Source organism: Ursus maritimus, unplaced genomic scaffold, assembly GCF_017311325.1.
Source record: "Ursus maritimus isolate PB19 unplaced genomic scaffold, ASM1731132v1 scaffold_15, whole genome shotgun sequence".
In the NCBI taxonomy this organism is placed as follows: domain Eukaryota; kingdom Metazoa; phylum Chordata; class Mammalia; order Carnivora; family Ursidae; genus Ursus; species Ursus maritimus.
The window spans coordinates 12,864,812-12,892,703 of NW_024423897.1; the positions used below are offsets into that span (position 1 = coordinate 12,864,812).

Below are 27,892 nucleotides of genomic sequence, written 5' to 3' on the forward strand. Positions count from 1 at the left end.
AGGGGTTGATCCCAGGATGCCAGGATCATGACCTGAGTCAAAGGCAGATGCTTAACCAACTGAGCCACCCAGGCGCCCCTGTATTCACTCTTATAAAGGAGAAGCCCTCTCATCAAATATAAAAAGCTTGTGGTAGGCTGTCTTAAAATGCATTTTAAACTAAAAAATCTATAAAAAGTACACTTTATCTACCACTTAAGAAAAATAGAGCCAAGCCTCCTTTTCTCTGAACAAGATTCTGTCAATTGTTTATCAAACTTTTCACACATAAATAAACCCTAAATTTATAGACCGTAGATCTAAATTCACCTACTTTAAAAATTTGAAGTGTAAAACTTGTCTTAGTATCTCTTATGTTTATAATCATTCACAATTAGCCCACACCTAAATATATGACTTCATGTAATATCTAATATATCATGAAAATAGTAGTTTGACATTCATAAACATATTTGGGCAGAAACACACTCCGGGTAGATATTAAATTCAGCAGAATTATATGGACACGTATTAGAGCAACCCATGAGCCTCAGTGTTCAATTTGCCAAGGACAACAGAGGGAAAGGAAGAAATAGCTCTGCCAACTAGTTTGAAGGGGTTTAAACAGGAGAATAAAGAGTTCCTCTGTAGTTTTATAATTATTAGAATTAAAATAACTAGATTTTAAGCTTCTTGACAGTGAGATCAATGCCTCACGTAATTTTGAACCTAATATCCCTCAGTAAGATGTTTTGTTTACCATATGTGCTCAGGAAATACGAAATGAATAATGGACAAAGTAACTAACTGAACTTGTATCATACTGTACAAATGGTCCTGCAACAGTATATAGTGCTTCGAATTGCAAAGCCATTTTTATATACTTTAATCTCATTTACTTATTAGAGAGATTCTGTATGGTTGACTAAATAGAATATTTTAATCCTTATTTATAGGCATGGAAACTGTGGCTCAGATAGGCTAGAAACTTGCCCACGTCCATGCGGCCTGCAGAGATGGTGCCAGAGCTCAGGTATTCGGACTCCTCTTCCAGAATTCACCCAAGTCATGAGGCTAGAAAGATGCATTTTTCAAGTGAAAGCTATAGTCTGGAGTGCTGACTGCAACTTCCCAATATATATCACCACTGTACAGAGAATTCTAGTAGATACGATGCCATGTTTAGACATGAAATTGCAATGCTAGAGCTCTGGGTCTCAAAGAGAGCTTGAGACTCTTCTTGCTGTGGTCTATTATATTCTCCTAGGCCACAAAGAGGAATCCTGAGGGACTCACCATGGATTGAAAGGTTAGATACAACATCGAATGACTATCCTATCTGGAGCTGCAGACAGATCAGATTTTTTCTGGTTGTGAAGTTCATGACCGGTACTTACATGGGCCAAAAATTTAATGAAAAAGACAGGGGAAGGCAAATAGAAACCATACAGCATTTCGCTCAGCACTAAGCCAGCATAGCTATAGAAATACCATAGTGGCTGATGTGTTAGCAACGGCTCCCAAAAACCACTCCAGTTCTCAGAGTGCTAGGCTGTCAGTTAGCCTCTGCAGACACCTCTCTCCCACCAGCCTCTGCCTGGGAGGCGCTGAGCATCACAGGCTTGGGGGCAAGCATCCCCACCTCCAGAAAGAGCGGTGGGTGGAGACAGGCAACTCGCTAAATTAAGCCCTGGAGCAGTCACAATTAAGAACTACAATAGCTCTTAAACGAGATAATAACTGTACTGGTACTTTCAAATTATATTCCAAACATATACTAAGGTATTTTAAGATTTGAGATTTTTTTTTTTTTAAGTTAATGGTTTCTTCATTCAGGGAGAAAAAAAAACAACTAAGGCTGACATGCTATTGAAGCATGTATACATGAACGTGTTCTGATGTAGTAAAAATATGGATTGTTGTGTGATATTTCATCAGTCTTGTCACATAGAGGTTCATGTAAAAATTACTTAAAATTCAGTTAGATCCAGCTCATTGTCAATCCATTGGACTGCGGGCTGCTCCAGGGCAAGGACCATGCCTAATTTATCATCTTGAACCCTATTAATAGCGCTGGGAACATAGGAGGTCCTGAATAAGTAAGCAATACACAGAACTTAGCTGACCGCAAAGAGAGGAACTAACCAGAGCTGAAAAGGAGCTACCTCTTGGGAGAGGATGGCAGCATCACACAGATATGCACAGGCAGGCTGTGCCTTCTCAACTGAGTTTGAATACCAGCTCTTCCACTCACTAGCTGTGTGACCTTGGGTAAGTTACCCTTTCTAAGCCTCGATTTTTTCATTCATAAAATGGCTGTATTAATATACCCACTGCATGGGGTAATTGAGAGAGTTAAATAACACTGGTACTAGGAATCAATTATTTCAATAGCAAAAAATGTCTTTTTGGGTTTTTTAAACTTTTCCAAAACAAAATGAGGTACAGTTTCTATAAAGGATCGAACATCCCGGGCCAATTCAAAACAACAACAAAAACCCAGTAAAACCATCTTTCTAGGCAATATGTTTCGAGTGGATTTACCCACTAATTTGCATGCATCCCTCATCTACATTGTGTTTCTGACTATTCCTAGTGTTGGTGAAATTCACTAGAAAAGAGCCTTTAATAAAAGAGGAAGCTGACACATTCAGGGGCCTGGCAGGTGACCTTTAACATTTTTTCTTTTCATCAGATAGCACGGGGTGAGGTATGCTACTGAGAAACTCAAGCAGCGCTGTTGAACTTGCCTTTGGCAAAATCTACTGGCATTTTTTTTGGCAAGTGCCCCCGAGGCATGCTGGTCTCAATTTACACTGATTTCTAAAGTAAATTTTAACTACAGAATTAGTTTTCCTTTTTTCTCTCTATCCCTTAGCCCTTCCTTAAAGTATTCTCCTAAGGAATTCCACAAAGCAGAATGTTTAAGAACCTGGGATATGTGGCCTTTTCAATCTGATTCCAAATCCCCTATTTCTCTTACTGGTTAAGGGTTTGGACTAGTTACCTAACTTCCTGGAGTTACAGTTTTCTTACCTCTGAAAACAGGGTAGTAATCATATATACTTGGAGGTTTTCATAGGGATCAAAAGAGAAATTTCATAGAAATTGCCATAGGCAGTTTGTTGTACATAGTATGTTTTCAATAAATAAATCATGTTCTTAATTATCACAGTGAATAACTGTGATGTCTTAAAATAAACAGCAATTATCCCAAGAGAAACGTTCAGTGAGGATATTAGTTCATTTTTTTGTGTTTTTTTAAAGATTTTATTTATTTATTTATTTGACAAAGAGAGCACAAGGGGTGGGGGGGAGCAGAAGGAGAGGGAGAAGCAGGCTCCCGCACAGCAGGGAGCCCGACTTGGGGCTCAATCCCAGGACTCTGGGATCATGACCTGAGCCCAAGGCAGATGCTTAACCATCTGAGCCACCCAGACTCCCCAGGATGCTAGTTTTTAAGAAGAAATAAGCTTCTGTTTTTCTTAGCCCCAAGCAGAACGGAGACTACCATTAATGCTGACTTTCGTCATTTTTCTCGCATCCACACTTAGAGTCAAGAGACTGCATTGAATAGTTTGAAAGGAAAAGGTAATTTTTTTGAAATATGTTTCTAAATTTCTACATGAATTTTAATTTCAAAATGTTTCCCATCCTACTTTCCCCATCTAAAAGTTTAACTTTTGATCCCCAGAAAAGTGAAAACCCTGAATTTAGCCTGCTCTGCAATCTCGCAAACCCCCAGCAACTCCAAGATTGTCAAATGCTGCCGGTCTCTTACTGACTTTAGGTGAAAATGCATTAATCCTAGGGAGCAACCAAATTCCATTTTCCTGTGTCTTCCACTGAGTATAACTTTCATTACCCTTTCATTTTTATATTTAGCCTTGATCTTTTAATAGCAGGATCCCCCCAAGAGTAGCCAAAAAAAAAAAAAAAAAAAAAAGCCAGAATTTTGCCTTTTATGTTGTTTTAATAATACCCTTAATTTTGAGCAGATTGTCATCTTCATTAATTCCTGATGACAAAATCTGATCACAGGGACCCAGGAGTAAGAGGCAGGAACTTGAGTCACACTCCCAGCCTTGCTCCGTCTGGAGCTGAGGTCAAGGATTCAATTTTTTTTTATTCATTTTTTTTTAATGCTTTGGTTTCCTTACTAGCACAGAGATTTATATACCTTTAAGCCTTACCTTCAAGCCATGACTTTGGAACTTCAGATCTAGAGGGAGCCTTACAGGTAAATGTTAAAGACAACGATGCTTTGGAATGTGCTGCACTCTGAAAATGTTAGGAAGCATTTCCACATCCATTAGCGCACTTGATTCTCCCCACACCTCTCTGAGAAAGGACTGCCGATAAAGCCAGGCATGTCTTACTGACAGAAACTAAAGCACAAAGGGATGAAAGGATTTGATCACGGGAAATGCAGCAAGTCAGAGGCGAGCCTGCAAGTGGAACCTGGGTTTTAAGATTCTTATTCTAGTTTTTCTGGCCCCACTCCACGATATTCCAACTAATAATGTACCATCATAGCCACTATCAGCAATGCTAAGCCACATGTGACTTCCTCCTCAGCACCGACTGCAACATCTTCCAGCCAACAGAGAAGTAGAAATCGCTCAGCTAGTCAACTCAGTCATTCCCTCCCTCTTCATTTCATTTTACCTCAATATCTGATAAAAGGGAAAGGACCTGTCTGTAAACTTTTGAGTTCTAGAACTTTAAGGAGAGGCTTGAGACAGGTCTGTTGCAATGAAATCTGGAAACTCATTATTAGATGCTTCATCTCCTGTGAAACTAGTTAGAGTTTACACCAGCCACTTCACTCCCCTGGGCTTTTTTTTTTTTTTTAACCTGGGAAATAAGGGCCCTTGACTAGGCAAGTCTGAAGTCTCTTTGACTTGCATGTTTTGTCTTTATTACATAACCGCAGCACTGAGTATTGCTAGGAGTGTGGAATGGAAAATAATGAATTGCTCTGATATAGCTAGCAAATGTGTGTGTGTGTGTGTCTGTGTCTGTGTCCCCAAGCTGGTCATGGTCAGTCAACAAGTCAACTTAATATCCCTTTCTCAAATTCTTCCAAAGTCACTTTATGGGACATCTATTAAAAGAGTATTCCCACGCACACATCTGCCCTTTTTGGACAAATTTCAGCTTTCTTCTCCTTTTTTAGTCTAAATGTAAGGTTACAAACCAAGCAGAAGTGAATCACTGCATCAAGTACTATCTTCTATGAACTTTCAATCAATTATAAATCACTTTTCTTTTCTCAGAGTCATTAAATATGCCTAAAATCTTCGTGTGTGTGTGTGTGTGTGTGTGTATTTTAATTTCAAGGGTTAAGGAAAGGAATAAGAAAGAAGGGAAAATACAATTATATTATGATCACATTGTCATCTACTTCCAAAGCTATTCACAATTTCCTAAGCATTTTCAGATACTCATAGCAACTGTGGTAGGGAAATTATAATTCTTCCGTTTTACAGATAAAGTGAGGTCTGAGAGGTTAAATGACTTTGCCCAGATGTATTCACCTATTAATAAGGTCAGCTAAAATGTAAGACCAGCTCACCTCATCCCTAGCCAAGTATTCTTTCCTTTCAAATTTTACTAAAAAGTCATGTCTTACTAATACACTACACATGTAATTTTATCCAAAATTTTATTTTGAGTCATAGATAATTCTTCTAGTAATAGAAAGCATTTTAACTAGCCTTGTTCAAGACGCTTCTGTTACTTCCTCATTCTTATCTTGTAAAAGAAAACTGACTCTAACTTGATATGTCCGGTTATCAACACTCTCAGTTGTGCCATCGACTTGAACAACATAATGTATTAGATTGTTGTGGTACACCAGTGGCATGAAGTCTCTTGAAAACATGTGTTCTTTATTGTGTACTTCACACAATACACACACACACACACACACACACACGCACACACACACACCTGTTCATGTGAATAGCCTTTTTCCCTAATGAAAAGAAAATCACTATTTCCTTCAAATGAGACTCAACAAAGATGCTATGGCTCACTCTCAGAGCACAGGTTCAAATCCTGGCTCTGCCCCTTATCACCTATATAATCATGGAAATAAAAATACTATCTACCTTTTAAAGTTGTTGCAGGTTTATATAAATAAACCTTGTAAAACACTTAGCATTGTGGCTGGCATACATAAAATGTTCAAGAAAAGCTGACTTTAGCATCTCGTCATCCTCCTCATCCTCACCACCACCACTATCACTATCACCATCACCACCACCACCACCATCACCATCCTCACCACCATCACCATCACCATCACCACCACCACCACCATCACCATCGGCTCATCGTTATCAACACCACTTCTCTGTGTACAGATTAGTACTAGCAGACCGTCAGGACCAAATACCACTAACTGATTCAGCTTCAGCCAATGAAATGAAAATTTCTTTTTATATTAGCTTAGTCTTAGGCAAGTGGCCAGGAGGGAACAGTAGATTGGGGACACAGACGCCTGTCAATTAGTTCTAATTCTACAATAACGAGCCACGCAAAACCATTTTAAATTATCGGTAGCACTATAGTTCACGTACTTCACCTACAAAACAGAGGGACGGAATAAATTTTAAGAATATTTCATAGAGTTTCGAAAGGGTTAAAATTATAGCTTATTGTTAAGATTAAAAAAAAAGGAAGGATTGAAATTTTACTTGCAGCCACCCTCTTTACACTCTTTTCTTACGCAAGACTATTAGAGACATTTTTTTTTTCTCATGAAATAGTAACAGCAATCAAGACAGCCTGACCTTTTCATTATTTTGTGGCCTTTCTTTATTAAATCATGTTCAATTACTTCCTCCTGGTGACAAGAGGATGATGCTGGTTTATTGTTGCTTAGAAGTTCCACTGCCTAATATCTGTAAAATTTAATTTAGTATGGGACCAATATTTACTGACTTGTTTTTCAATGTAATTAATAAAGCTGTCCCAGAAGTATATCAGGGAATATCTCGCCCATGTTTATAAAATGTGACAGTTCCTATCACCCTACAATCATTTTCATGTTAATATTGGGTCTTTTCATCTGCTCCTTCTGACGACAATTTTACATAAATAGGAAATCATGGCTATAGGTCATTGACAAAGCAAGTAAGCTTGACCCAAAACAGTCTCTTTTAAAGAGAATAATGCTCAGAGTCAGAGACATTTTAATGACTGGCTTCTGTTTTCTTTCAGAGAAAGTCGTTCCTTTCCCTTGATAGTGGTGCTTTTCTCTGACCTATTATCGCAAGCTGTACTACTAACTAGGCCAGGTAGATGGGCCATGTACACCATAAAAGATTATACGAATGGTAAATTTTGAGTATGATTTTGCAGTTCCAAATATCTGTGTCTCTTCCTACCAAGTCCATCCCTACAAAGGCCTTTCCCAGTGGCCCTTTGTGTAAGACAAGCATGAACCCCCCTCCCCCAAGGGCAACAGGCTTCTCTGTGTGACTTGCTTTGGCAAATGCAATGTGAGCCAAATGACTTGTGCTTTCAAAGAAGAAAGTTTAAGAATCATTTTATTCTTCTACTATTTCTCCCTCAGCCATAGGAATAGCATGCCATGGAATGCAATATAATTTTAATTGAGTTTTAAGTTACTGATATTTAAGGGCTCTTCGCTACCATAGCACAGTCTAGCTTAAACTGACTGACACGGTCTGATTCTGCCATACTAGTATGCAACTGTCCTTGGATAGAGGAGAGCCGGGTAGACAGCTAGCAGCAAGGTAGATAGATATTGTGCTGTCACAATAAAGAGAAAACAAATTACACAGTAGATAAAGAAATGTGGCCAGGAGCAAGTCTTTCTGTAAACACAAATTCAGAAACAGCCCTCGTCTTTGAGTCACCACTGCATTAGAAAATGAGCCTGTCGGGACACACGGGCATCTGTTCAGTGACTTACTCTATGATCCTGGACAAGGCCTTCGCCCTCTCTAGATACTTTTCTACAAGTCTGGTTGTACATGATCATTGTACCTGGAAAATGAGTATCACATGCTAGAAATACTGAGAAAAGTGAATGCGATGATTCATATATAAAGAGCTTACAAATGTTGGTACATTATATTATTATTGTAGGAGTGGTTCATCGGTACTATTTTAACGGACTGCCAATTCTCAGCACTATCCATCAGCCCAATTTATATAATTAAGCTATTCAAAATATAATAAATTGAGGTCATACTAGGTACTCTTGATGCAAGTGTTCTATTTGAAGATACAAAGGGTCTTTTCTTTCTCCTCTCTGAAAGCCATGTCAAAGCCACTGTCCTACCTTTGCCCTCTCCTAATTTCTCATTTAGTATAAACGCAGTTAGCATCCACCCCCGTTCCTCACACCCACCACGGGCCTATTTTTCCCATGCCAAATTCATTTTTTCAGACCTTAACTAACTAACCAACCAACCATCTCTATGGCAACACTCTGGGCCTCTTGTCCCCACAGTTGCCACTGAAGTTCTCTGTACATGACAGATAAAATAGATTTGTTAATTTCTATATTTAATAGAATAAGAAAACATGAGGAAGTTTCCGTTAGGAACTTGTGGGGACATAGGAAACCTAAATACCCACCAGAAGTTTGTTTTGTAACAAAGCTGCCAGGTATCAGAAAATATCAGGAAATGTAGCACAGCATTTTAGAGGTGAAAGGAGTTTCAAATTCAATCTAGTCTTGGGGCGCCTGGGTGGCACAGCGGTTGAGCGGTTGAGTGTCTGCCTTCGGATCAGGGCGTGATCCCGGCGTTATGGGATCGAGTCCCACATAATGCTCCTCTGCTGTGAGCCTGCTTCCTCCTCTCCCACTCCCCCTGCTTGTGTTCCCTCTCTCGCTGGCTGTCTCTATCTCTGTCAAATAAATAAATAAAATCTTAAAAAAAAAAAAAATTCAATCTAGTCTGGTTTTTTTTTTTTGAGACAAAGAAATCAAGGGTCAAATCGAAATATGACTTGCTCAAGGTCATTCAATTATATGGCAGCACAACCACAAAGGCAACTCTTAAGGAAGAATCAGGTTTTGCTCTATATCAAGCGCTCACCTCATCAAAGAAAATAAAGAGCGAGCTTTATTGCAGAGCAACAATTGTATCAGTCTTCGGAAAAGTACAACAGGAAAAAGTGTCAATTGGCTATGCAAGACTGCTAATCAGTAATGTGCAGGAAAATTGCAACCACGCTTTTGCCTGCTTAGACGTGAGCTGAAAAAGACAAATACAAACAAGACTAGATGCACAGATGTCTGCATATATAACTTCACAATTTTATGTTCATTGAAAATCCATCTTCCATGAAAGTGGATCATAGAGATAAACCGAATAAACCTGAAATCGATTGGCCCTGCATATGCTAGATACTTATGACAAATAAACCCAGTTGTAGAACGTAAAAAGCAAGTGAAACGTAGGTTGGCCAGGTTCTGGCACTTTCCTACACCTCACTATTTTCAAGCAAAGCTTGGTTGAGTAATATTCACATTCTTTTTTTTTTTTTGCCTATAAAAAAGTAAAAAAAGAAAAAAAAGTATGCATTTCCACACATACATATGTGCTCTCATTTGGGGATTATCTTTCATTTTCCCCATTTTCCACAAAGATACAGATGCACGTAGCTTTTCAAAATAAGGAAACTAATTCACAAAAAAAGACATATAGCCCCAAAAATACAATAGGAAGTGGTAGGGACTTTGGTAAACTGAAGATTATGTGCCTCACCAATTCAGAAATGTCATAATTCAGCTCTATCCAATCATTTTCAAAAACGAATGAAGACCCAGATATTTAAGATGTAAAGATATTTTTTTTTAAAGATTTTATTTATTTATTCGACAGAGATAGAGACAGCCAGCGAGAGAGGGAACACAAGCCGGGGGAGTGGGAGAAGAAGAAGCAGGCTCACAGAGGAGGAGCCTGATGTGGGGCTTGATCCCAGAACGCCGGGATCACGCCCTGAGCCGAAGGCAGACGCTTAACCGCTGTGCCACCCAGGCGCCCCAAGATGTAAAGATATTTAAGATTTTCATATGGAAATTTTCAATTGTTCAATATTGACTAAAATAAATAAAATTAAACTCATCGATGTCTAATGACCCATGCTCTACTGGCTCCCAAGTTTCAACCACTGACTACGTCTTCAGAGTAATTTCCCTGTAAGTAAAATTACAATTGGGCTTGATCTTCAAGATTTAGCCCTAAAATTTTATTTTTCTATGAATCTATTTTCACTCTCAGTCACTGATACTGATAACAAGAAATCGCCAGCTCAGAAAGTGCAATCCTTATGTGGTTATAATTCATATCCACGATTGCAATGCCTCTTTAACAAGGAGCTATTACACAGCTCATGAATTACACATGTCTTTTATATCACATAGCTCTTCACCACTTAGCAATCAAAACCAAGGTGCATGGTGCTGTAAGTCATGTGAGCACAAGCATACCAGAAATCATGCTTGGAAACTACTCCGGTAAACTCCGTTGTCTCAGCTGCAGCTTTCCTATTCTCAGCACTGTCACTTGTTTATTGTACCTCAGTGTTCTTACAGAGCTGGCAGAGCAGCATTTATGGGCAATACAATTAGGTTTGTGATGGGGTTGGGAGAACAACTCTAATTTTAAGAAAATGCTATTTTTTAGTATTTCTTTTTGTTATTATTCTGAGAGAGAACGCATAGCAAGGAGAAGTTAATTCAGGGGTAGACAAATTGGAAGACAATTACGAAAAATTAAACATTTATGATGTGACTCATATGCTAATGAGAAGCACTGTCAATTTCTTAAACAGCAGAGATATCCATATATAAAAGTAAACAAAAGTAATTAGGTCATGTTTAACATACTTGTCAATTCTCTTTTCCTTGGGCTTTTCTGTCCTTCTGGAATGGACTAGTAATACTAGCTGTTCTTGCTTTTTTTCTAAGCGAGTTAGATTATATGAGATACAGGTGAGAATGGTAAACAACTTCTGGTCAGCCCTAGCTTGTATGCCCAGCAAATTCTTTTCTGGGTTGTTATGTACTGCAATGTGCTGTGACCTTCATAATAACTTCCTTTTGAAAAAAAAAAAAAAGAAAAGAAAGTTAATAAAAAAAAAATCTTTTTCCTCATTGCTGTTTGCTTCCCTTTTCAGTCTCTGACAAGCTTAAATTTGTGTATCTGCCAGGCTGAATAGCATTGTTTTCTGAAAATGCAAAAATAAGATGAAGAAATTATTCAATTGCATCAAACAGAGTGAAAGGAACTGTCAATGAGTTTGTATGTAGAGCGTGTCTGTCAGCTCAGTCTCTATTATCTCACACTTTTATATTTTTAAAAATTATTTAATGTTTTACATTTATTTGGGGCAGCAACTCGGCAGGAGGGCTTCATTAGTCATATCAGTCACACAGATGAATGTGTCTTTTAAATATAGCAAAATAGGATTTTCAATTGAATTAGGAAACGCCAAAGACTTGGATAAAAATTAACGTCTTGACCTGGTTGGTTTTGATAGACTGTCAAAATAAGGTACTAATCTCCAAAATTACTGTAAATAGTAGTCATGCAAACCTTTTATTAGGTTTTCTTTCTGATGAGAGTTTTATGTGAGGAACAAATTTATACAAATGCACTGGATCTGACAGTTTCTTAATTAAGGCCATATTTGGATGGTGACCAATAGGTCCACTTAGCAAGTGTATAGTATTATATCGTAGGCAGTAAATGTGTTTTAGAAAAATGAAAGGATATCAGTTTCTTACTTGTTGTTATTGCTATATATAAATATAATTGCTATTCATACAGGTTAACATTTTGTTGATACATGTATAGGGTTATATTAAGTGATATTACTTCATTGAGTTGTGTAATATTACCCATTATCAAGCTTAAGAATTAAATTTCCTTTTAATTAATTCATTTCTTTACCTAATATGTTTATGAGAGGCAATAGGGTAAAAATTTGGCATCTGGCTAAATAACTTTATTGACTATCCTTAAACAAATTACTTAGCCCCTCTAAACTTCAGTTGCTTCATCTGTCACATAGCTGAAGAATGTATTTCTCCGAGGCTTATTGTGAGAAATAAAATGAGATCATGCATGATCTAGAGGCTAGAAAGCCATAAAACCCACTGTCCCTTCCTAGCACACAACTGAGCTACATTTCCCAGCCTCATTTTATCTCCACGGGAACATACAACATTCTTGCCAATGGAATATACGCAGAAACAAAGCACGTCACCTTGAAGCCAAACAATTTTCCTTAGATTTCATATGACTTCTCTATGCAACGTCTCTGTCTCTCAAGCCCTATCTCCCCACTAGGTAATGTCAGAGCAACCTTGGAATTTAAAATTCTGATGTGGGATTTTTAAATGTAATATATAAATATTCCACTACTACAACTGAAAGAAAGTAACACATAAAATTTTGAGTTAACATTGTATATAACATCTATCACTAAAAACAAATACATGGGTGGAACTGTCATTCCCCTTAAAAATATAAAGGAGTTTGTTTTTGCGTTTGACTTGCTTTGAAAACATACTGAAAACCTGATGAAGGAAAACATTAATTTATAAAGAAAGTCACTCCTGCATTAGGACATCCATAATGTAACCGTGGTTACATCAGAGGTTCTGGATAGGTCTCAGAACAAGGACATCAAAGGAGCATCTAGTCAAAAGGATTCATTTTATAAACAAGGAACTTTCATCCCAGGGAATGCAAATGACTTCTCCATGGCTACTCCTGGCCCAACTCTCTTTACATTATTCATACATTTTCTTCTCTTGAAACCAATCTTTTTTCCTAAATCGAAGCTTAAAAACAAATAAAAATCAATTATTGTGAAGTCTCCCACTGATTTATTTTAAGACTCTGCATCGCTTCAAGTAGTTTGAAAGTTTATTATTGACTAAAATGAGCTCAGAACCTACTTTGACTCCAAAGTCATGAGAGACTGTGGGATGAATGCCCAGTTGTTTATTTCTCTCCTCACACCTAGGTTTCTTAATATTTTTGTTTCAACCTCTTCAGTGAAAAAAAATAATTACTGTTAACTTGTATCTTTTATTTTAATTTTCCCTTAAAATAGTTCACCTCCACGATGAGTAAAGTTTTAAAGAGTCTCCCTGGTTTGCCAAAGACATCTAAATTAAAACACAGACTGGAAGGTGGGAGCTATTTCTTTTTTCTATTTGGAGCGTTATTTGACCAGTACATATACACTGATAAATGTAGAGAAGGTTCGAGTTGAGCTTGGTATCAAATAAGAAATACAGGATACAAAGACATGAAGTAGGTACAACCTATCCAGAAAACCTCAGGGAGGTTAAGAGTATGGTGGGAGAACTGTGGGCAAGGTTTAATAAATATTTTAGAAATCAAGCGAGGAACATGGACTTTATCCACAGAGCTGGTATAACTAAAACTGTGATCTGCCCAGTACTATTGGAAAGTAAGGTGAATTTAGTGGTACATGGACTTTTTATTTTAATATTTGTGCATTTCTTATCATAGAAATCAGGAAAATATAACTAGCACCTGGAATCCTAGCCTAAAAGGTGAGTTAAAGACAAAAAGAAAGTAAATAATATTTAATGTTCATGGGTTTACCAAAATCTTTTGGGGATATTTCATGAAACACTGATTTTGCACTCCTAAAGAAAATATGGAAGCTTTAATGGTATTCTGACAGAGGAAAAATGTGATCTATTCTTTTCATTCAGGATGACAGCATTTGGATCACAGGTTCCCCTACAAAACTTATTTGCCCACTTTCCTAGCCCACATTTCAGGATGAGAACATGAAGGAACAAAGTTCTGCTTGATACTAAAAATCACGTAGATAATTTGGTAAACTGGCAATGGCAACATGATCGGAAAGAATGAAGTCTTCTACTTGAGAGTAAACAATGAGTAATGGGAACATACATAATAGAATCCGGCATTGCTTATTAAATTGAGAGAAATGTTACCGTGTTATCGATATAATTGTCACACGCAATCAATTCTACAATTGCTGCTAGTCAACAACTCTAAGCAAGCCACCATCCGAATATTATAGATACAAATATGATTAAAACAAAGCTTTTGTTGTGAAATTTGTGATTCATTGCAATGAGGGGGCAGAAGTAAAAAATGCAACACAAGGCAGAAATTATGTTTTTATAAGGTGGGTGAAAATGCTCTGAGGGAGAGTTAATGAAATAATGATGATGATGATAATAATAATTATTATTAATAATGCCATCAATTACAGAGTCCTTTCTGTGTGCCAGGCAAAATTTTAAGCATTTTTAATGGAGTATCTTTATCCTCAGAACAATTCTGCAATACTGGTGATATTGAGCTTAGATATATTAAATAATTAATACAAGCTACTATTCAAACTTGACCTGCCTGACTCCAAGAGCACACATAATTTAAAAATTGCTCCAAATTGTTTTGGTGGTAAGGTAAGTAAAGGCCTCATTGAAGAAGTGCTGTGCTTTTAAGCCCTAAAGTCATAAAGAAGGTAGAGATGAGTTGAAAAGCCGTCCAAAAGAGAAAGACTAAGATTCAGTTTGTGTATAGGATTGGCTTGTTATATTTAAGAAAACAGAGATGGATTAGTTATGTCACCAGGTGTGAAATTTTAGAAAACAAAGCTGGAAAGTTCCTGAGATCAGGTGCTTGCATATTAGGAACAATAGCTCATGCTAATTGACCTACTAAATTCTTGAAACATGGTGAAAGTTGTGTGTCCAGAAGACCCACTGGGCCACGGTGGGAATAAAATCGTGTAATAATCAAGAGCACGAGTCCAGGAGCGAGCCATGTGAACTTCCAGCCCAGCTTTTGCAACTGATCCCTGCAGTAAATGAGCCTCTAGAAGTCTGTTTCCTCATCCACAGTGACACCTTGGGTATTGATGTGTAGTAAATAGGATCATAGTTACGAGAATTCAGGTAGGTTGTTTAGATAAAAGGTTGGCTACAGTGCATGTAGTTAGTGCTCAGTAAGTGCTAACCTTTATAATTAATGTGTAAAAGACAGACTGTGGAAGAGAGAGACTGACAGCAGGGACGTAACCTTAATAAGCTACCAACACAGTCCAGATGAGAACAGACAAAATCCTGAACTAGGACAGTGGTGATGGCAAGTAAAAAGAGGACAGTTACACAAGATGCTTCAGAGGCATAAGCGCCTTTGTGATTCATTAGAGGTGGGAGGTAGAGACATGACTCTGAGTGTTCACGCCTGGCTCCCTGGGACAATGATGGTGCTATTCCCAGTTGCAGAGAATTATAAAGACATGATGGTTCGCAGGAGAAATCATGGATCCAGAACCTGTTTTGATCTACTGACTACGAACTAAAAGTGTCCTTCAAGTCTTATCAATGTACCACCAAGGCAATATTTTCCTCAAATATGATACAGATATGACTGGTGGTAAACGAGATGATTCAGGTGGTGGATGCAAAGACTGTCAAATAGATTTACATGGTGAGAAGATTCTTTCCTATGAAATGATCATTCTACTCTTCTGTTCACATCAATGCAATGGTTTGCTTTGGTGACAGCTGCACTTTCCCATTTCTCTAATACCTTCCTTTCTCCCTTTTTCAATATACTCAATCTGCAGAGCACAAATATACGCACTTAAAATTTAAGAACATTTGTTTGCTTTTCATTATATTTTTCTATCAACTTTAATTGTGTCAGATGCTTCTGCTTTTCCCCATTATGGTCCTAATATAAGGAACCAGCAATAGAGTCACTACTTGGGTATAACAAAGTCATGAGAGGTGGCCTTAGATGAATGAAGGTTAGAAATCCCTGCAGATCCCTAGGTCAGATTTTAGACAATATTTTCACTCAGCTTTGACCAAGGCTTTTTAAAAGGACATACATTTACTGTAAGTCGAGGAGAAAAATCACATTGTAATAAGGCTAAGATTTAAAACAAATATAAATTTGATCTTCTGACAATTTCCCAAGAAAGTTGTTTTAAAAACTTCCTAGTAGGTATTAACTACTTATGGAGCTCTATTTTGAAAGTAAGAACAGCATCAGATCAAACAAATGGTCATGCAGAAACTACCAGTCATTACAAAATCAATCACAAGAATCAGGCTGCCTCTTAGCATTGGTGTTAAGTTTCGGTTCGGTCCTTTCTCTCTGCAGATGCAATTGAAATGGTGCACACAGAAAATACAAACCAGCAAGAGCAAGGAGCGAACAAGAAGACCAACATGGAGGCTAACCACCATATTAAAATTCACAGAGTTGATGCAATCAATTAAATGATATTACTCAATACCAAATCTGATATCAGTAAAGCTTTGCTTTGATTTCCTCAGGAAGATTAATAGCTTCACGACACCTTGGTAGTTTTTCTTGCCATGCTTTAAGTAAGTAGATCATTTCCTTCTGGAAATATTTCTTGATTGACTGTAAATCCTCTAGATCATTCTCAGTATGAGTTATTGGGGAGTTAATGATGTTAGGCCCTGTGATGTAAAGCCAACCCATCCCTCACCGCCATTTGATTTTATTGCCCCTCTGGGATCAAATGACTAAAAAGACCTGCTAGTCATCAATTTTTGGGTTCTGTTTTAGGGTGCTGGAATAATTACAGAAATATGAATATACAACACAATTTAATGCCCAATTTCTCATTCTGGAAGCATGCAGACTTAGAGATTATTTTTACACATGTTCTTCCTTTCACAGATGGAAAACCAGTTCTAAGGCAATCCTGAATCTTTTTTGGGGACCAAATAAAAGACTGTTCTAGTACTTGATGTTCAGGATTTGCAGTGAATAAGGGAACAGAAGGCCACTTTTCAAAAATATACTCAAGCATTTCTTTGACCTTCTTTTATATTCTTTTTGTAAATTAAGAGAGTTGAGAAATCTGCAAACACTGTCGATAACAGTGTTAGGACCAGATAGCTCTCACTTGGAGGATGATGGTTATGAAGATATAATCTTAAATTTCTATTTCTGTGTAGATCCTTAATTTGTTTCTCTAAGTACAATGGACCAAGGCCTTATTCCAAATCCGTCAACACAAAAATATGTCCTATGAATTTCAGGAAAAATAAATCAGGTATGTGCAAATAAGTCAACAGAAAACAACCCACAGAAACACATCATCAAAATACATGTCTTGATAGTAAGTTGAGAACACAATGTTTATATTTGAACAGGGACATAATTAGATTCACATAATTTAAAAAAGAGTAGCTAGAATAATCTGTGTGGAGGGTTTTGTAGAGGGTTTATATTGACCACCCATGAGACAGATCAGGTCTGGAAAACTGTTTAAATTACACCACATGGATTGCTAAATCAATTCAATTAATACCATTAAAAATCATACTTGCTGATATAAAGATTTTTAGCTTCTCTTAAGAAATCTGAAGTCCTGACCACATTAGGTCCCATGCACACCTGAGAATTATAATTAATGTTAGTAAAAGCTACTATTTATTGAATGCTCACTAAGTGCCAGGTATCATTCTAAGCATTTTCCTTTTTTTTTCCCCCCTTCATACACATAGTTTGCCTGTGACACAGGTTTTTTTTTGTCTACATTAGGTATCTGGGAGAGTTGATCCCTGAGCAATACAGTAATTTTCTCAATATCTATAGGTGGTAACTGATAGAGCTAGGATTTGAAACCAGGCCTGTCCCATATCCATGACATAGGCAATTTAAAATGTTAAATTACTGAATGGCGAATCAGTCCATATCCTTTATGATCACATTTCTGCATTGGTAGAAAGTTAATTTTCCCTGTGTGATTACTTTAAATGCTATTATTTCAATATACCATGAAACCTATTTCCTAAAAGAAACATTACACCTATACCTAATATTTTCTGCTTTTAAAATAATTGCTACTCATTTTTGCTTAAAGAAATTACACAAATAATTTACTAATCCAATTTTACTCCATTTTGCTTCAAATTGATTGAATCCATTCATATTTATCTATTACGCTAAAATACCAATTATAATTTTCTCTGGTAACTTAAAACATTTCATTTAATTTTGTGTGTATCATTTGCAGACAGGTATTGAAAAGCCTTCTGAATTATATATATCCCAGAATTTTAACTCTGGAAGGGGTCACTTAAAATTCAAGGGCATCTTACCGGAAGTTGTCTTCACTACTTCAGTGGTATTTCTCAGTCCAACAAATGAAAATTGATAAAGCCTCCAAGATCTTGTGTCACCCACTTCAACAGAACTACGCTTCCATTGGTAGACAATTTCTTCACGTGGATAGCCATCTGCCATGAGATGGGAAAGCACACATTTAAAATTATTTATAAATGAACATTTGTAGCAACCACCTTCCGTGAACAAGACACTGAGGCAGGTGTGAAAGAGACTGATTTATAAATTAGAAGAAGATCCTGAACTAAAGAGCATCACAATAGAAAAAATAAATACAATGACATCTTCTCCCAACAGGAAGTTTAAAAACTATGAGGTCAAAATTACCCTTGAAAGTCACTTAATTTGCATAGAAGGTATACTATACATGGTTTCGTGTATACTACATGCATACTTTGCATTGTCTAGGGTAAGATATAAAAAGTAGACAGTATATAAGCAATAATACATATGCAAGGCATTATTTCACGATGAAGGGGAGTTAATGGGGCAAGGTATTGACAGTCATGCAGAAACAGAAAATAATAGGAGAGGAGCAGACTCAAATGCCGCTCCAGGGCATGCCCTTGGAGTGGAAGGTGACTGGGAAAAATAACCTCAACTTACATTATTCTCTCTTTCTCAATTTGTTGGGACTTCATCTTAATATATGCAGAAATTCTACTTATTGCAATTAAGACTAGTAAGTAGAAATGCCCCAGGGAAGATACCAATGAGCATTATGTAGATTCTGAAGAAGTTATCATGTTCAGCCAGGAGAACAGAAAGCCTTCATGAAAGCAGTATTGTACTGATAATGTAGTGATTATCAGTACAATTTGCTGGCCATAATACCTTAGATAAGTTTCTTCATTTTTATCCCAAATTATTTGTTTCTTTATGGGGATCATGGTAGTACTTATTTTATGAAAATGATGGTCAATGTGTATTTGTTGAATGGATAAACATTATTAAGTTAATTGTAGAATAAACTCAAGTATGGGTGCCAGGCTGGCTCAGTCAGTAGACCATGTGACTCTTGATCTTGAGATTTTAAGTTTAAGCCCCACGTTGGGGGTAGAGATTACTTAAAAATAAAATCTTAGAATAAACTCAAGTAAAAATATATAGATAGATGATAAACAAAACTAGACATCATTTAAACTATTTATCTAGTAATAATGTTATATAAACCTAAGTCTTAATTATGGAGGCTGATTGACTACTTGGAATAAAATCCCTATGGGTCTTCCTTTTCTCTTCTTTCGGTCCAAGTAGTTGTGTAGTATGTGTTTATTAACTAAGATGAAAGAATAAGAAAGCATGATCCTCAGATTAGCATGGAGCAGCGGTAGTGGGGACAGGATGTGCTGAAAACTGAGAAAAAGAAGGATGATGTTAGGGAACTTCCTATGGAGAACATGTTGGTGATTTAACTACTTTGAGACCAATAAGGAACATTAAATAGTGTTGGGTTCAGAGGACAGTTGTCCACCAGTGACCTAAAGACACAGAAATCATCAGTTATTAAATTTTAGCTGACTCAGAAGAGGAGTAGTCCTAGTTGGAAATTAATAGAAATGAAGTCTAATCTCCTAAAGCGTGGGGAAGATTTTACTTAAAAATATTCCATTCTTGGATAAAGTAAAACATATGAAATAAGATTTATAACGGGAACTTTTGTAAATAGATGATATACAGTGATATTTTTCCTCTGGTTCACTCTGGAATTGATGTAATGATGAACAGATGATTGTTTTTCTCATCATTGATTTTTTTTTAAAGTATAGCTATTACGACTTAGTTGACTTTTATAAGTCTGTCAGTCCCTGCCTGAGAAATTCTATTTATAGAAACATAAACTTAAAATTCATAAGCAGTTTTTCATTCTGCCTAGTATGCATAGTTGGCAGACCAAAAATAAGTAAGAGGTGAGCAACCTAACATGGGTGCTGAACAAATAGTGAGGCAAACATCTGGGGGAAACTGAAGCTTGGTTTTGGTTCAGGCAGAAAATACGAAGGTTACTAAGGCTTAATTTGTTTCAGAATCATCATGGGTCCTCTTGGTATATTGTCTATTATCTGATAATAATAATAATGATGATAAATAAAAATAGAGCTTTTTACTGAATCTTATTGTGTGTGAGGTAGCATACCAAGCATTTTACATATATTACATCAACAAAACAATATTGTAGTGAGGCAGGTCTCCTAATCTTTATTGGGCACCTGAGAATATGGACTCACTGCAAGACTTAGTAATTTGTTCAAGTCCACAGTGATGGAGTAGGGATTTCAACTAGACCTGTAAGACACCAAAAATTAGTCTTCCACTCACTTGTAGATAAGCAGTTGTAGATATTGCTTGAACTCCAGATGGAGAAGGTAATTTTCAATTTTGCTATCTTTAACAGGTGTACTAAAATTGAAATAAGCAAATGACACTGTTGAATCTATGTACCTCCTGATGTGTAAGGGAGAAAACAAGTAGCAAATATTTTGCTACTCTTTTCTCCTGCACCAATGGGGGTTGGGGGGCAGTGCGGGGATAGGGCAGGGAATAAGGATGTAAAATCCAACATTATACCTTTAATGTCTTTAACATTATACCTGAAAATGTCTTCAGGCAGCCACTGTGAATTTATTAAAAGTTTATACACCAGTGAAACCTACCTGTAATTTCTGATAAAATAGATCCTTTTGCAGGAATCACTCTAATAGGGATAAAACTGGTATTATGATGAAAGTAACTGTCAAAATCTTCAAAGTCAACAAATTGCTTGATTATGAATTCTCTCTGAGTCTCCCAATTAGTTGGCATTGCAATTAGAAAACTGTTGGTGAGAGAGGATACAGAACACAGAATACAGAATGAGATTACTTACAGCTGGAGAACTCCAAGGGGCAGGAATGTTCATCCATCGGAAAATTGTGTAACTGCAGTTGGCATTCTGCATCAATTGTCAACCTAAATAGAAAGATAGGAAACCTAAATGGAAATCGTTTAGACTTAGTTTTAAGAATGTACATTGGTACAATTTTAATGACTATTCTTCATCTTTATTCCTCAAGAATACATCTGATATTCTTATTGATAGCACAAGGTGATTCTCCCTGAAGAAACCCACCAAATCCAGGAGAAAATTACTTAAGACTTAATGTAGACCGTTTTCACAGACCAAGCGATGGATCTCATTGACAGCAACTCTATTTTTTCCAAAATTTATGATCACATAATTTTTTTGACAAATTAATTGCACTCGAGATTGTTCGGTGAATATATTTAACTTAACAGAACAGTATTAAGAACTTAAGCTCATTTATTGTTTGCATGTAAATGAATAATGATAAATTCTCAGATCTTATCTGCTAATTAAAGCAGAACCTTCTGTTTATAAGTACTTGTTAGTTGTTAGATTTAAATTACTATATGTGACTTCTGAAATACTTATATTTCACAATGGAGTAGTATGCATTCTTATAATGGAACACTATGAAACCATAAATAGGATGTTATACAGTAGAAGAATATTTAATGGCAAACAAGAAATGCTAAACACACATACACAGACATTAGAAAATGTTTGCCAGTGAATCTCAATTAGATTGCATCTGGTGCTTATTAAAGATACAGACTTTCTGGATTTCAATATGGGCTGGGACTCTAGGAGAGAGAAATTTAATGGAGTTCCAGATGTTTTGACCATCTTTGGAGAAGTATGAATATATTCTAAAATTGTAATGGTGATGTGCTGATGATTTTTAAGATTTCTTATTTGTTAGCTATATATCTTACAGGTATTAATCTTGAAGTAAAAAAATATTTTATAAACATTTTAAAAGATTTTACAATTCAGCATAATTTTTAATTGGGGAGATTTCATTTTTCTATGGTATAATAGGACAGTTACTGATCTTAAATATAAGTAATAATAATATTGAGACTTGAATCATCTATGTGGCAGTAGGTATGGGAAATTGTTCTCTAATTTAGTAAGAGTTATTATGGCTTTATTGTATTTGAGCTTGTCCAAAGTCACAAAGCTAGCAGCACAGCTGAGATTTGAACTCAGGATTATTTGTCTCCAAAGCCACAGGCTTTAATCATTGTCACTCAGTAATTATATGCTCTTCCAAAGGAAAGGTTAGTTTTATTCGTAAGTGAAATTATAATTAAATTTGATATTTTACTATTTTCAAATTAAACTGGAATTATTAAAATTAAAAGTAATTCAGAGAGAGTACAGATACAAAGATACATATATTCTCTCTGCACACACAAATATTCATAACTTATTATAGATTAGCTACGAGAATAAAATCATCTCTTTGTATAGATTGTCAACTCATTCAAACTTTGAATCTCATGAGTGGCATTTTTGAGGTGGTTTCCATCATTAAATATTGTACAGAGAGTCTACAAATGAAAAGAAGTGAAAAAATGAGTGTACTTATGAGAACAATCGTGGCACTTGGGATAGTGTGAGTGACTTAATATTTCAAAAGCAAAACTGACTCTGATTTCCACTAGATTCTAATCATTACCTTATCTCTCACATTTAATGAAACCCATGATGAATACAAACTATATGCCATGGATTTCTTTTGTAATTATGACCATTTTTCCTAGTTACTGACATAACTCTGATAAATGTTTTTGAGCCATTTTAAAGTATTTTATTTTGCATGCCAAATGTTATATAAGAAATAAAGTATATGCCACAAGAGTTTTTAAAAGGAATCATTTTGAAGTGAGAAATTCCAGGATACTAAGATCTAGAAGAATCATATTATTCATAATATCTTTTGTGATTCTATATATCAGGCTGCATGTGAAGCACTTCACATATTGGCCCATTTAGTCCTTATAGTAATACTAGAAGAATCACTCTATTTTATTTTATTTTTTATAGAAATTAAAGAAATGAAAAGAGTTTGCTCAGACTGTCTTGGGTGGGGGCAAGAACCATGGGGGTGGTGGGTGCCTCCTTTCCAATAATCTCCATCAATTCCTACCTAATTTTTTTTAAAATAAAGATGTAACCAAGTAAAAACATCAAGCTTACTAATAAAACTTTGAAATACATCTTCTAGCACCAAGACCCCTGCATCTAGATAACTGTCTCTAAGTCCTCTACATACAAATTCTGGAGAGTTGCCCTAATTCATATAGATAGTAAGATACTGGTCTAAGAACCAAAGCCAGATTCGTCTGGTTCTTAAGTCTATGTACTTGTCTATTATGTTGTTTAATAATATACTCTCACCCATGAGAAACCTCAACATCAAAATATTTTAAATGCATGTAAGTATTAAGTGCTAAGAAAATGGCATAGAGTAATTTAAGTAGAAAATCTCCCAATTGTTACTTAACATTTAAGTTCATAAAATAAAAGATACCCCCTCCAAATTATCTCTAAAGAAGTATATTCCCAAAATAGCCAATAAATTAAGTCAAATAGACTATCAGTGTAGTGCAGAGTGGGTGCTGGGAGATAGAACTCATTGTACTTGCTATCGTGCAGCTGGAAGAGAAGGAGGTACAAGAGACCTCCTCATCAAAATTTCTACTTTAGCAATGGTTTCCTTGGAAACAGACATTTCCTAGCATAAAAACTAGTGGTCCCAAGGATAACTGACTGTGTTTTCATTTCCTTATTTTAAAGTAGCAAGACACACATGCAAAAGCCAAGACTGAGGCAAAAACCAGGTAACCTTAAAGACAAGGGGAATTTCCTGGTTTGCAAGAAAACTGAGTTCTCACCTCAGTCACAGAAAGTAAGTTCTACCTATGACTTTGAAAAAGCTCATTGATAAGAGAAAGAAAAACTAATTTTGTACTATCACATACTATTTTGATCACACGTGCCCTGATGTAGGGTTGAAATTTCTTTCATTCCTCTTGTTTTAAGAGTGTGTAGTTGATCTTTGTTTTACTCCCAGAGATTACTCCTTTCCTTTTTCAAAAGCATACCTTAAGGTGTAGAGGACTCGACCATCATTCCAAATCCTCAGCATCCTATTAGGGGTAGTTATCCAGTGTGCATCAGCCTTTTTGGAGTTTCTGAAGAAAGTGTCTGGAATCCAGATTTTCCCTACCATGTTGCTATTCAATCGGAGGACTTTAATGGTGCTGTTAAATTTCAGACGTCTGTCATACCACGTTTGGGCAAAAAATATGTCAATTGTGTATTCCTGTTTTTTTTAAAAAAAGAAAGGCGAAATAGAACATTTTTAACACAAAATTGTATTATAGAGCATTTGTTTATATTTATCATTTGTATTCTCACTGCTGATACAAAGCAAAGCTCCTTTAGTTCTGAACAATCCAAAAGAAAACGAAAGCTTTGCTAAGGAGACTCACCCATCTTTTGTAGACAGATTGATAGTTTTATGAAAAACTAGACCTGTTTAGATGAATTCTAGCAAAAGATCATAGTTGTGATATAATCATTTGCACTGAGTGTCTCTAGAGCAGCTATTCTTGTTCCTTTGGGCCAGCTCATTCTTTGTTGTGGGGACTGTGTTGTATACTTTAGAAAGCTTAGTAGCATTCTTAGCCTCTACACGCTAGATGCCAGTAGCACCAACACCACCACCACCACTCCCAAGCCCCTGCATATTGTGACAGCTAAAAACATCTCCAGACATTGCCACATGTATCTCTAGGAAAATAATCAGCCAGGTTCAGAATTCACTGCTAAAGAGTGAAGAAAGTCCATAATATTCAAAATAGTCCTAAACTGGAGCTCTGGAGGCTCAGTTGCCTCATAATAAAATTGGGATCTTTAAGAACCTATCTTGTTGGGACACCTGGGTGGCTCAGTCAATTACGCATCTGCCTTCCGTTAAGGTCATGATCCCAGGGTCCTGGGATCGTAGTCCCACATCCGGCTCCTTGCTCAGCAGGGAGCCTGCTTCCCCTTCTGCCTGCTGCTCCCCCTGCTTGAGTTCTCCCCCACCCCTCTCTCTCTGACAAAAAATAATTAAAATAAAATAAAATAATAAAATAAACCCCGTCTTGTTAGGCAGTGCGAAGGTGGAAAAGGGGAACACACATCAAGTAGTCTGTGTGGTGTCTGGCAGATAGCCAACACCAAATGTCAGGTAACTTTTCAAAATTTGTTACTATTGTAGTTGTTCTTTTCTCCACACAAGAGGAAATGAACCAATTACAAAATAATCTTTACTACTGTACTAACTACATCACAAAGCACGTTCGCAAAGTGCTATGATAAGAAATGAATTCATAATGATTACCCTCAAATATATATCACTGAAGTGCCTGACTTCAGTCAAAAGAGAAGTGAGTGTGATGTGAATTCAGACCATTAGACCTGGAGTCAGATATTCTTTAACAGTCTCTTATAACTTGATTTTAATGGTGTCTATAAATGAGAAAATTGAAGAAAAAACCTCAATGTACTTAGAATATGAGAGCTGGGCAATGAGAATCATCCATATTTCCTATTCAGTCCCATCGACCCACCACTATTTCATAATGAAAAACACAAACAGGGAGATTATTTATTTGCCCCAAAATACACAGCCTGTCAGGTTCAGACCCAGAATTTCTTCCTTTGCCTCATTTGCATTGTTCTGTGTTCTTTCTTTGCACCCCCTGCTGTGGTATCTTATTGTAACTAACTACATTTCCGCGAGGGTTAAGCGTATCACTTAGTTCACCGCGTAGTTCCGTATTTGCAGTCTACAAGCAGTAAGAAGGGAACCTATTTTATGAAATTCTTTGTCAACTAATTAGTGATGTGCCAGTAGATAAAGTGATTAAATAACTTCTGATCTACATTTTGGCAAGAAGGAAAAAAAACACACACAAAAATAAAAGCGTTAAGGTTCATTGAACCAGCATTTCATAAAATGTGGTCCTGGGATAGCAGTTCTGGGAACTAATATTCCTGAAATTAAAAGTTCTAATTAAATAAACCATCCATATAGCTTTTTCTTAAATATTTATAATCTGTATTAGAATGCTAAATATACTGAAAATTTTAGTTATAAGGAAGACCTGTGTTGGTATTTGTTTAATGGTTAAGCAAGCAAACTTACTTGCACGGAGTAGGCAGGTGGTGGTAGACTTTTTTTTTATCACCCCAAAGGAGAACACTTAAAGTTTCTCATCTCCCTGACTCAACAGAGTGTCTTTACTGCTAGCTTGGTAAACACTATTTCAGAATTATACTATGACTATGTTATGTTTGTTAATGTTATGTTATGGTCAGGGTATGTTCTACTCTATTCTATTCTAGACTCCAGTCTAGTTTCTTATTTCAGATTCAGACAGAAAGTGCCATACAAGAACAAAATTACATTTATTGTTACATCTAATCTATTATTTCTTCTGATAAATAATTCCAATTTGAAGCAAACTATGCCCTCTCCACACCATCAAATTCTAAAAGTTAGTGGAGTACTATATTTTATTTTCTAATAAGCTATGACTGTTGAATTTTAAAAGTATACCATTTTTACATAAAGTAGTTTATGTACATATGATCACATTTAATTCTCATAACAAATTACAAAAAATAATTATCTTCATATTACAATAAAGAAAAAAGAATCTGAAAGATTGTTTCTCCCTTATGATTATTTTTGGTGGCATATTTTTGCAATTTTATGATGCCACGTCTCCTACTGTGTTAACAATAGACAATTAGAAACTTACCATATTGATAGCGTTCACGGGACCGATGCTATTCACATACATGTCTGTGTGAATTAATGTTGGTTTCACTGTAAAGAGAACGATAGATACGTGCATGTGGAGACGCACAACATTTTAATGTTTCAGTCTGTGCTATTCTAGAAATAAATTTATTTTGCTACATTAGAAGTGATTTATTCACAACTAATTTGGTGTCAGTAACTAATTCCCTACATTTAAAGAACTCTTTGTTTTCCAAAAAATTCTCCTTTTAAAGCACGTAAATGCAGTAACTAAGCTTATTAGAGTTTGAAACTGATTATCCTTTAAAATTAAATTAAAAATAAGAAACAAATAAAACACTGCTCAGATTTTCTTCAACCTTCTCTCATATATCTCAGCTATATCTTTAAGCCCTGGAATCTATTTGGGTATGGTAACCTGACTTCACCCATGTAGAAAAAAAAACTACTTAGTGATCTAGAAAAAAATATGCATTAGAAACACGAAGTAGACATGAAGAGCAACAAATATTGTGAATTGTTTTTGAAACATTGCCCTCTGTTGATTCCTTTCATAACCACTTTATCCTTATACACCTCAACCAACACAAAATCAATCTTCCTCAATGACTAACTCAATTGTGTGACTCATCAAATAATATGAGGAAACCATATGGAAACCCAATACACACCTATTTGTCAAAGAGGACTGATTAAAAATCATGTAGTATTACATCCATGACCAAATGAACGTACTCCATTTTCATTAAAGATTTAATGAACAAGGATTCGTAGTATCCTCCTGTACTTCAATTCAACAAGTATGTTTTTCTCATCTTTATCCACTCTCCCTGAAAGTGCCATGCCATCATTTTCTGTGTTGGATTGAATTCTTCACTAGTCCCTGCACCTATGCTCTGCATTCACCCCAGTGAGGCTACTTTACTTCGGGCTTGACCATCTGACTTGTGTTGGCTAATACTACATGGACAAGTGACTACGCTAGTTCTAATCTCAAGCATTAAGCCCTATGTATGAGGCTCTACTTTCTGTCTTGCTCTTTGTTATTTT

At 36.2% G+C, this 27,892-nt stretch overlaps 1 protein-coding gene across 6 annotated transcripts in view; it reads right to left on the minus strand.

Annotated features, from left to right (window-relative positions):
• The window catches only part of GABRG2 (gamma-aminobutyric acid type A receptor subunit gamma2), a 96,272-nt gene that overhangs the window by 42,169 nt on the left and 26,211 nt on the right, over nt 1-27,892 (minus strand). For 5 of the 6 annotated variants that reach the window (XM_040630325.1, XM_040630326.1, XM_040630324.1 and 2 more), the window contains exons 3-6: nt 26,841-26,908; nt 24,129-24,349; nt 21,040-21,122; nt 18,149-18,286 (exon numbers count right to left, since the gene is read on the minus strand). In XM_040630325.1, coding sequence (XP_040486259.1) covers nt 18,149-18,286; nt 21,040-21,122; nt 24,129-24,349; nt 26,841-26,908 — 510 coding nt within the window. Of the gene's footprint in view, nt 1-16,860; nt 16,864-18,148; nt 18,287-21,039; nt 21,123-24,128; nt 24,350-26,840; nt 26,909-27,892 lie in introns of all 6 variants that reach the window. The other variant, XM_040630323.1, reaches the window with a different exon arrangement.